General features: G+C 65.4%; 1 protein-coding gene across 3 annotated transcripts; it reads left to right on the top strand.

Moving 5' to 3' along the window:
* Positions 1–1,069: 1,069 nt before the first annotated feature.
* On the top strand, positions 1,070–6,359 carry VWA1 (von Willebrand factor A domain containing 1). 3 transcript variants are annotated; one of them, XM_024125483.1, is made up of 4 exons: positions 1,070–1,206; positions 2,362–2,919; positions 4,577–4,855; positions 4,964–6,359. In XM_024125483.1, the coding sequence occupies exons 1-4, from the start codon at positions 1,140–1,142 to the stop codon at positions 5,299–5,301; spliced, it is 1,242 nt and encodes a 413-aa protein (XP_023981251.1). In that variant the 5' UTR covers positions 1,070–1,139; the 3' UTR covers positions 5,302–6,359. The 3 variants fall into 3 exon arrangements, with proteins under 3 accessions (XP_023981251.1, XP_054939798.1, XP_023981252.1); XM_055083823.1 differs by having other exon boundaries at positions 1,072–1,206; positions 4,577–6,359; XM_024125484.3 differs by lacking the exon at positions 4,964–6,359 and having other exon boundaries at positions 1,085–1,206; positions 2,757–2,919; positions 4,577–4,706.
* Positions 6,360–10,783: the final 4,424 nt, after the last annotated feature.

Here is a 10,783-nt window from a genome sequence, read left to right as displayed (position 1 = left end):
GCCCTGCTGCCTCCCCGTGGGGGACCTGTGCCCCCACCCAGCTGCACAGAGAAGAGTGGCTGGGAGAGGGTGGCGGTGCCCCCACAGGAAGGCATCTTAGGAGGGAGGGGGGCAGGCCTCTCCTGGACCTCACTCCTGCCCACGGACACTGCCCCATCTCACCTAAGGGAAAGGAATCTGCCCTGGGGGCACTGAGTGTCCCTCAGGATGTCCCCTGCAGCCAACCACCTCTGCTCTGGTCTAGCCAAGATCCCAGATACAAGGCTCCTGGTCACAGTGGAGGGTTTCCCCAGTGGGCTGCTTGGGGGGTTCTGTCCTCAGTCCTGGAGTTTGGCCTCAGCCCTGGGCCCGTCATTGGGCAGGGCCTATGGGGACAGCTATATGCCCAGCATGATCACACTGAACAGGCCTGAACCAGCCATCCTCAGGTCCTATGCCTCTTCCTCTAAGAAGCCACTTGAGGTGTCCCCCCGGAAGCTCCCCCTTGAAGGTCTCAGGCTTCTTTCCCCTCCCGATGCCCTGTCTCCTTTCTAAGTTCCACCCTTCTGATCTCTGTTGGTCATTCCTTGGAGGAACATGTCACAGCTCCCATACACCTGCCCCTCCCCAGTCTCTGTGGCCAGAGCCTGGGACTTGTCAGGAGGGCGTTGTTTTTGGTGTCACCCACACACTCTCATACCCCCTGGGGCTCTCTTGGGCTTGGCTTCAGGGACTCCCAACACTGCGGAGCCAAGGGCAGCGGGCCTAGGGATGACCCAGCTTGGTGGCTCCCTGCTCGGCTCCTGGCTGGGGGCAGGGGGCAGGGGGTAGGGGACAGGGCTGACTCCAAGGCCTTACAGCCGCAAAGGGAGACCGCAGTGTCTGTGTGTGCATGCCACCCGCGTGGGCCTCGGCGGCATCCCGGTGAGTGCCGCGTGTCGCCGCACGTTTGGGCCCTTTGTGCACGCGCCTCGCCGGAGCCGGTGCTCCTCCGCACGCGGGGCAGCGCGCGCGCCAGGGCGGGGCCTCGGGGCGGGGCCGCGGTGGGCGGGGGCTCCCGGGGGCGGGGCCCGGGTCCGGCCTGCTCGGCCGCGCGCCCCGGAGCTCAGGAGCGAGCGAGCCACGAGCGGAGGTAGAGCGTGGCCGTTCCGTCGCGCGCGATGCTGCCCTGGACGGTGCTCGGCCTGGCCCTGAGCCTGCGGCTGGCGCGGAGCGGCGCGGAGCGTGGTGAGTGCGGCGGGCGGCCGGGCCGGACTCAGGTCCCGGCGCCCCGCTCCCCCCCACCGTGTCCGCACTGAGCCACGCTCTCCTTCCGCGGCTGTGGGGCGGGGGCAGCTGGCAGGGGACCACACCCACCTGCGGCGCGGGCCCCGCCGGCAACTCCGCGGGATCTTGGGGCCTGGACGGGGAGGGGGAGGGGCCTGTCGGGGAGGCTTGTCCCTGCCTCAGTTTCCCTTGCCTTGGAGTGACCGTTAATAGAGGGATGGTGAGAGTGTTGGCGTCGCCCCACTGGGTTAGGGGAAACTGAGGCCGCAAGGCCGGGACCAGAACCGAGACACCCCAGGCCCCTGTCTGCTCATGACACAGTGGCGAAGGGCCCCATCTGCCCCTCGGGGTGCCGGGAGGAAGGGGGAGGCCCCGGAGGGGCTGATAGGGCCCTCGGGCTGCTGCAGCAGGTAACCTGCTTACTGGGTCCAGGTGGAGCAGAGGATGGGGGCCAGGGGAGGGGTGACATCATCTGTAAGTGGGGTCAGGACTCCAACCGGGACTCCGGGCTGTGGGAGGGGCTGCGGTCAGCACTCTGTCCCCCCATGCCTCCACCTCTGCCCCCCCATGCCTCCACCTCTGTCCCCCCATGCCTCCACCTCTGCCCCCCCCATGCCTCCACCTCTGCCCCCAGTCTCCCCAGCTGCCTGTGTGCCCCCACCGCACGCCCCATCGGTTGCTCTACCTGGAGGCTGAGTGGTGTAGGCTGCTTCTTGAAAGCCAAGCCCTGGTGGCCCAGACCCATCCACCCACCACTCCTGGGGGCTGGGCCGGGTCCAGCCTGCACACAGAGTCTGCTGAAGACAGGGAGGGTGTGGGGGCTTGGAGGGGTCAGCTCTCCTTTGCAGACAAGACATGAGCCCAGGGGGTGCCCCAGGCATGTGACCAGGGTGCAGAGTTGGAACTGCTGAGAGTGTGGACCTCCTGTTGGCTTAGGACCCCTCTCCCCCCTGGGGTGCCACCCCAGGACCTTTGGGGTGGGACTGAGCAGGCTTTCAGGGCTTCCTTGGGTAAGGGCAAGTGCCACCTTAGGGAAAGCTCAGGCCCTGGGGGTTCCGTGGGTGTGGGGCTGTCTGGGGGCCACCACCTGGGGCTGAACCCTTCCCTCTCCCCCAGGCCCCCCGGCATCTGCCCCCCAGGGGGACCTGCTGTTTCTGTTGGACAGCTCGGCCAGCGTATCTCATTATGAGTTTTCCCGAGTTCGGGAGTTTCTGGGGCGGCTGGCGGCCCTGCTGCCCCTGGGCCCCGGGGCCCTGCGTGCCAGCCTGGTACACGTGGGCAGTCGGCCGCACACCGAGTTCCGCTTCGGCCAGCACAGCTCAGGCTCGGCCGTCCAGGACGCCATACGCGCTGCAGCCCAGCGCATGGGTGACACCAACACTGGCCTGGCGCTGGCATACGCCAAGGAGCAGCTGTTTGCCAAGGCGGCAGGGGCCCGGCCGGGGGTGCCCAAGGTGCTGGTGTGGGTGACAGACGGCGGCTCCAGCGACCCCGTGGGGCCCCCCATGCAGGAGCTGAAGGACCTGGGCGTCACCGTCTTCATCGTCAGCACCGGCCGCGGCAGCCTCCTGGAGCTGTCAGCCGCCGCCTCGGCCCCCGCTGGGAAGCACCTGCACTTTGTGGACGTGGATGACCTGCACATCATCACCCAGGCGCTGAGGGGCTCCATTCTTGGTAGGTGGGAGGAGGCAGGGCCCGGGGAACCCCAGCGGGAGCTCAGGAAGAGGGCCAGGTGAGCCTCCAGGAGGACCTCGCACGCCTGGAGCAGAGGCCAGGGCTACGGGGCCAGGGGTGCACACGCGGCTTCTCCAGGGACACACTCCAGCCGTTCACCCCAGGTGCCCCCCAACCTGGGCTGAGGGGGGACAGAGGGCCGGGCTTGAGTAAACACCTCCAGGTGGGGCTCTCTGCTGGAGAGTGGGGGACTTGGTGCGGGCTGAAGGACTCAGGCGCTGCATCTGGTGGAATGTGTCTACCTAGAGAGGAAGCGTAGGAGGTTCCAAGCGTGGAGACTCTGCAGAGGGGCCCACCAAGCCTGGAGGGAGGGGGAGGGCCAGGTCAGGAAGGGCCGAGACTGCCCCGCAAGAGCTAGGGCCCTACTTCCCCCAGGGCGAGGGCAGCCGCGGAGGGGTTGGAGTGGGACTGCACCGCAGGCGGTTGTGGGGATTGCTGGAGAGGAGGCCGGACCTTGGAGGGCCCGCTGTGGGGGCTAGCAGCTCCCCTCCGAGTTTCTTGTGGAACCCCCTGACCCAGCTAAACCTGGTGGGAGAGGGAGCTGGTGTTGAAGGGCCTGGTCACTGGCAAGGTTGGCTGTAGCCACTGAAAAATGCCAACGACCCCAGGGTCCTCCCAAGTCTCCACCTGTGGTTAATCGTCCACCTGAAACCGGAAGGGGTTGAACTGTGGGTTGGAGGGAGGTAGAGTGTCCTTCCGAAGATTTACTCCAGGACACCTGGCCCTGGTGGCCCCTGGGTCAACCACTGTGGCTGAGCCTGGAGGCGACAGCAGGAGAAAGGGCAAGCAGCTGGACAGGAAAAACCCAAGGCTGCAGGGCAGTGAGGCAGTAGGGCGGGGGCTCCTGGGAGCGGGGGCAGGGTCTGAGTGTGGGGGATGGGTGAGGGGCGTGCCAGCCGGGCAGCTGTACACCCAGCATTAAAGAAGGCAGCATGGGGTCCCGAAGGGCTTAAGCCTATCCGGACATTTATCAGCTTCACCCCCCCCACCCCCCACACGGTCACTCAGACAGCCCTGTGGTGCTCGGCATCAAAGCTCAGGAGTAACACACGTTTGGGGGTCCCACCCTGGAGCGCTCCCAACACACTCTCCTGGGGACTGGACGCCGGCAGCACCCGAAACTCCAGGTCCAGCCGCTCCTGGGGTTGTCATATCTCTCCTGCCCCTCGGGGCATTCTCCAGTGGCCCCCTTTTCCTTGACTGTTCAGAGCCGAGCTGACCCCAGACTCTGTGCTGGCCACTCAGGCTGGAAGGGGGCTGATCCTCTGTTCTCTGACATCATGACATCAGTTTGGATCCCGCCACCTTTGAGGGGCCCTTGTCCAGGCCACTGGACTGGGTGGGAGGTGGCTGCTATACCTCCGCACTGGTTTGAGTTTGGAGCTGAGGCCAGGAGGGAAGCTCCTGACGGGGCAAACAAGGGGGCTGGCTGCACTCATGTCCTGCGGATCCTTAGCATCTGGTGGGCGTGGCGGGCCGCGCCCCGCTCCCCGCCTCTGGGTGTCTTCCGGGAGTCAACAGTCAGAGCCCCAGGGTCGGGCGCGAGGAGGCACCTCTGTTCTCTGACCCTCTGCCCACCCCCCACCCCCACCCGCAGATGCGATGTGGCCGCAGCAGCTCCGTGCCTCCGAGGTCACGTCCAGCGGCTTCCGTCTGGCCTGGCCGCCCCTACTGACCGCCGACTCGGGCTACTACCTGTTGGAGCTGGCGCCCAGCGCCGAGCCGGGGACGGCGCGCCGCCAGCAGCTGCCAGGGAACGCCACGGGCTGGGCCTGGGCCGGCCTGGACCCTGACACGGACTACGACGTGGCGCTGGTGCCGGAGTCCAACGTGCGGCTCCTGAGGCCACAGCACCTGCGGGTGCGCACTCTGCCGGGTGAGGCGGGACGCGGGGCCGGGCGGGCTAGGGGTGCGGGCGCGGCCGGGCAGGGCGCGGGGCCGGCCGGCGCGGCCCTCTCCCAGCTCACAGGCGCTTCCCCCGCAGAGGAGACCGGGCCAGAGCGCATCGTCGTCTCGCACGCCAGGCCGCGGAGCCTGCGCGTGAGCTGGGCCCCGGCGCTGGGCCCGGCCGCCGCGCTCGGCTACCACGTGCAGGTCGGGCCCCTGCGGGGCGGCGCGGCGCAGCTCGTGGAGGTGCCCGCGGGCCGGAACAGCACCACGCTGCAGGGCCTGGCGCCAGGCACCGCCTACCTGGTGACCGTGACGGCGGCCTTCCGCTCCGGCCGCGAGAGGGCGCTGTCGGCCAAGGCCTGCACGCCCGACGGCGAGCGCAGCCGCGCCCCGCGCGCCCAGTCGCCGGGCGCCGGGGGCCGAGAGCCGTGAGCCGGCCGCGCCCGCGCACCCGAGGGCGCCCTTCTCCCGAGCTCGGTGGGTCTTGCCCCGGGGGTGGGATGCTGGCCGGCCTTTGGCCCGAGGGACCCCCGCGCAAGAGGGCGCCCTGCTCCGGCGTCCGCCCTCCAGGACGCGGCCTCGCCTGACCCTCCGCGGCAGCTCTGGCAGCGGCGCGGGCCCTCGCGACTCCCCCCGCTGCCCGGCCCAGAGCTTGGGCGGGGTTTAGCGGGGAGATGGACAAGGAGTCGGAGTCCCGTTGAGAACGTGAGACCCGAGATGGCTCTGGGCCCAGGGCCACAGGGCGCCTGGGCGGCCGGACCTTACACTTGTATTAAGGGCCACACCCTCTGGTGGCAAAGGCTAGCATTTGTTTGAAGGAGCTTGGTCTCCGTGGCCGCTCTGAGGCCCCTCCAGCCACTCAGGTCCTGGATGGGAAGGGAAGGAGGTGGCTCTGGCCAGGTCCCCAGAGGCTTCCTGGAGGGAGCAGGGTCTCGGAAAGGGGAGGGGAAGTGCTGCGAGTTGATCGTGTGGTCCGCAGCTGGGGGCCTGGAGGGACAGTCTTCACCAGCATGCTCAGCCGGTTTGGGGGAAGTGCTTGCTGGGAACAGTGGCCCTTCCTGCCTACCCAGGACCCCACTGGGCCCAGCCACAGCCACCGGGATGCAGATGGCACCTTTTGGGAGGAATGGGACAGGAGCTTGGCATTTGGGACCCTGGAGACAGGCGAGCTTGTTCCTGCGGGACCCCAAGGCTGGCACTTGCAGGGACCTTTCGCTGCTTCTGGCTGGAGGGCCTCCAGGCAGGGGCAGGGACAAGCAAGGTTCCCCTGGGTGCTGCACCCCAGCCATTCTCTGCAGTGTCTTCTGACCCCACTCCCTGTCACTCCTTACTATCCTGGGGCCACCAGGCAAGTCCCAAGGGCAGGCAGTGCTGCTCTCCCTCAGCCCCACCAGGCACCTCCTCCTCCGCCCGTGCTGACTCAGTGCTCACTTTGCCTCTTCCCCACTAACGCCCCAGACTTTAAAATACAGTAAAATCAGATGTAAACTTAGCCCTGCAGTCTCCTGAGAGTGCTTTATTCCTTGTCAAAACACGCCAGCCCCATAAAAGGTTGCAAGTTAAAAAAACGTCTTGGGTGGAGGACGGATGGTAACCCGGCTGGTGCTGGAGAAGAGGACGGGGGAGCCTCCCCCTCCCAGTGCTGGGACTCAGGCCCCCGTGCCCCCTGCAGCCTCCCTCGTGCATCTCTTCTTCAGAGAGCGCAGGCCCCGTTTCTGAGGGCATTGCTGGGACCTGGGACGGCAGGCCCTCTGCAGGGCTGCCGCCACCTCTGCTGGCCTGGCCACACGCTCAATGGCAGTCTGGCTCCTGCTGCCTCCTGCTAATGGGAAGGAGAGCCCCTAACCCAAGCAGCTGCATGTTGAGAGGTGGTCTCCGGGGCCCCGGTTGGTTCCTAAGTCTGCATGCCCCCGCCTGGTGGGTGTGTTGTCCGCGAGGCTTCAGGTGAGCCCGCCTGCCACCATTTCCCAAGCACCTGCCTCTGAGTATCACGTGGCCCCTGCTCAGGCGCTCGCGGCTCGCACTGCCCACCACTTCAGTGAGCTCGGCGTTCGTGGGGGCAGGCTGTGTGTGACGCCAGGGACCCCTGCCCTGCCTGTGCGAACAGAGTGGGCAGTGGGGCTGAGGCGGTGAGTCCGACGCGGGGGCAGATGGTAGTGTCTGGCCAGGCCAGACTTGGGTGGTGGGGCCCTGTGGGTGGGTGTTGTTTCTCCTCCACGTCCCCGACCCCCTCAAGGCAGGCTGAGGGAAGCCCGGGACTGTGGCCTGTACCACCGCAGGTTTCTGCTGACACCCTGAGCGGCGTTCAGCAGTCAGCTGAGGGTCAGAGGCTCCTGTGATCTCGGCGGCTGGCCCCATCCCCCGGCTGGTGGGCGTGAACAGCAGAGCCCCAGGGTCCCAGACAGCACTGACCGGGGAGGGGAGCCCTCCCCGGGCCTGGGACCTGGGCCTGGTCCCTCCCTGATGGGCAGAATTCCCCACCGTGGAGGCCTGCATCCCCCAGCCCAGTCCCCTGGGTGCTCGCGGGTCACAGCCCACTGGGCACCCAGAGAGGCACCCCTTTCATGCTGCGCCCCTGAGCCCAGCTCGCGGCGCACCGTGCAGGCGGCGGGAGAAAAAGCAAGAGGTGCTGGCGGGGCGTTTCCTAGTGGCTCAGTCACACACTAAAGACAAGTTGAGCTGTGAGCCCCTTCCCCCAAAACACGCCTCCAACCCCGAGAGAGGGCAGAGCAGCTGGAAGACGCACGTCCCCACCCACTGGAAGAGGCTCCAGCCTCGCCTCATCTCTGCTGGACGCTGAGGCCCAGAGAGAGGAGCCCCACATCCACCTCCCGGCCAAGGAACGCCCCTCCTGGAAGCCCTCGTCTCGGAAGTGCCGCCCTTGCATCATCCCAGGCAGTTCTTAGAGGTCTGGGAGTCTGGGCCACGTCTGGAAAGAGTCTCCAGGAAAAAGCTTTGTCCTGGTCTCCACTCCTTCCCTCAACATCCCCTGACTCGCAGGCCCTGGCTCCGTGGTCCACTCTGGGTCTGGGGCCCAGGCTGAGGCCTTCAGGGACTTACACGTGCCACTTCCTAAGGCAACTACGAGCTTCTGGGAGCACCTGAAAGTCAGAAAGGGCCGTGCAAGAGGTTATGATCCACATGGCAGCCCAGGTCCATGCGGCAGGAGTGGGCCAGGCGGGGGAGGATCCTGCTGCTTCGAGGGGACCCCAGAGCGAGGCTCCTCTGGTGATGCTGGGCGGGCACAGCTCTCGCACTCACGAAGGTTGCTGCTGCTTCCTAACTTGACGAGGAGAAGCCAAGGAGCTCCCCAAGGCTGCGTGTCACACTCACCCTGCGTGGGGTCTTCCCTGCAGCCCAGGGCTTGCCCGACGGCAGGGAGCTGCGAGGGCCAGGTAATGGACAAAGGCTGTCTGTGAGAAGGCCAGGTGGCTGCTGGGTCTGGATCAGGTCTCTGGAGGTGGGTGTCCATAAGTGGGTGGTGTGGCCACTGGTAGCTCCCTGGGGCAGAAGCTGTTACCATGGCGACAGAAATAAATGGCGTCAGGCCGCTGTGTGAGTCCTCACAGCCTCCTGCTGTGGTGAGGGGGCAGCTCAGGAAGCTTGAAGCCGACAGCTGTGTGTCTGCTTTTCTTCTGGGATGAAAATTTTTCTTCCAACATCCATTAAAACAGAAATGCCAGTGGAAGTCATAGCTCCCCCTAGAGGTGAGTGTGATGAGGGGCCCCCCGGGGGACCCTCCCCCGCAGGTCGCAGTCCTTGGGTGGGAGGTGGAGAGGACAGGGTGTGCTTCTGGCTGCCGGCCGCCGGCAGGGGGCTCCCGGGCCAGAGCCCTTCTTGGGAAGGGAGAGGGCTGAGGTCTCCCAGGCAGGGGCGGGGTGGGGCGGACGGGAACCCTGTTCACTGACAGGTTCTCACCAGGAGTTAAAACTCCTGCCACTCATTGCTTATGTTTCAGAAGTGTCCGTGAATGCACCCATGACAAATTATATCGTCCTAGCCACAGACACTAAAGCCTCGCAGGAAGGACAGGCCCCTGTCCCCACCGGTGTGTGCACAAGCACAGGGAGAGCAGTGGGTGGCCAGCGGCTGGCCTGAGCCCCTGACCACAGTGTCCACGGGAGCGGAGGCCACGACCTCCCGGCTCTGGTGCCGCACGTGGGGCGCACGGCACTTCCCAGGGCAGGGGGTGAGAGCCACGAGCTTCTCAACTCGCTGTGGGCCTGGGGCCCTGGCCAGCCCCTACTGGACGTGAGGGGACTGGAGGCCGGTCCCAAAGGCGCCACTCCCAGCCCCTCCCAGATGGCACCGGGGCTCCATCAGTGCCACAGGGCTTGAGTGACTTGCTTCCAAGGTCTGTCCAGACTATGCAGCTGACCCCGCTCTTCTCCTGGGAAGGGAGACGTCCCGGCTCAGCCCTTCAAGGGGCAGGCCAACGCTCATGACGGCATGTCTCCTGTCCTCAGCGTGGTGGCCAGGCAGCTGAGCGCCTGTGCTGAGGGTCCCCCCACCCTGTGTGCCTCTGGGGATGGCCTGGCTGTGCTGGCCTTCTGCTGGGTGGGCCTGTCGGTCCAGCTGGTGGGGAGGTGGGGCGTGGCTTCAGGGGGGAGGGGAGAGCCGCTTGCTGGCCTGCTCGCCAAGAGCAAACACAATGCAGGAAAATGAGGCCCTGAGGGCTCCGTGCTCTCCCTCCCCTCCCAGCCTCTTCACCCTGGAGCCAGGAGGGGAGGAGCTGCAGGGGCCCAACTGAGAGGGCTTGGTGGGTAGGGTGGGGACCAGCATCCGGAGGCCCTGCCCTGGGCGCTTAGGCCCGGGGGGGACCAGGCCGAGCCAGCAGCTTTTCTTTCAGCTGGACTGGGGCGCGTGAGCTGGGGTTCCAGAGACTGGAACCAGCAGGTCCTTTTGGAAGCTGAAGCGAGAATGGGAGCGGAAGGGGCCCAGCTGGGTGAGGGAGAGAGATCAGCCCCTGAAGGCCCAACTGTCCTAGGAGAGCAAGATGGAAGAGTGATGCTGGGGGGCTCCAAATTCAAGTGGAAAGGCTTCTGTCCCTGGGAGACACTGGGCAGGTTGGGCAGCTGGCGCTGCAGCCTCAGTGCTGGGAAGTCCTGGGGCCTGACGGAAGGCCCCAGCTCCCCAAGGGTCTGGCCAGATGCAGGGGACTCAGGAACCACACCTGCTGCCCAGGCTCTGGGGGCAGAGTCCTCTGCACTGGGCCTGGGTGGCGCCCACTCTGCTCCTGCTGGCCTGGGCTCTCAGGGGCAGCTGTTGTCCCCTCACCCTGGGCTCAAGGTCAGGCTGGAGGCCAAGCTGTCCACCTGTCCACCCTTAACTTCTGCAGTCTCTCCTCCAGGTCTTCAAAGCTGGAGGACTCCTTCAGAGAAAAAAGAACGTCCTGTGGGGAGGGGGGATGTTGGGGGAATCCCGTCAGCAAAACAGCGCAGCGTGAGTGGCTGAGAACCCCACGTTTGTCAATTAAACATGAACACGTCAGGTAGAAAGCATCATCCTAATTCCCTTTTTTTAACTTAGTGTCTTTAGGAAAGCTATGTCTGTCCTGCCTCGTGGCTTCCACCTAAGACTTGAAGTGACAAACATAAGTGGACCGCACATTCTGCGTGGTCCATTGGAAATCGGAAAGTGTGAACAGCACTGCTCTGATGAGGGAACCTGGAAGGAACCCCTCCATCAAAGGGAGGCGGTGCAAGCACCTAAATCTTAAGACAACAACTTAAGATGTCTGTTTCTTAAGCCAAGTTAAACGAAACTGACTTTTTTGTGAAACTGACTTTAAAAAATATATATTTATTTATTTGGCTGCCCTGGGTCTTAGTTGCAGCATGTAGGATCTTTTGTTTGTTGTTTGTTTGTTCTAGTTGCAGCGTGCACAGTCTTTAGATGCGGCAATGCGGGATCT

This window comes from Physeter macrocephalus, chromosome 3 (genome assembly GCF_002837175.3).
Source record: "Physeter macrocephalus isolate SW-GA chromosome 3, ASM283717v5, whole genome shotgun sequence".
In the NCBI taxonomy this organism is placed as follows: domain Eukaryota; kingdom Metazoa; phylum Chordata; class Mammalia; order Artiodactyla; family Physeteridae; genus Physeter; species Physeter macrocephalus.
This window is presented reverse-complemented; position numbering and strand designations above follow the sequence as displayed.

Coding starts and splice junctions, on each gene's coding strand:
- VWA1 (XM_055083823.1), top strand. CDS start 1,140: ATGCTGCCCTGGACGGTGCTCGGCCTGGCCCTGAGCCTGCGGCTGGCG. Junction 1,207..2,361: donor GCGGAGCGGCGCGGAGCGTG/GTGAGTGCGGCG, acceptor CCTCTCCCCCAG/GCCCCCCGGCATCTGCCCCC. Junction 2,920..4,576: donor GCTGAGGGGCTCCATTCTTG/GTAGGTGGGAGG, acceptor CCCCACCCGCAG/ATGCGATGTGGCCGCAGCAG.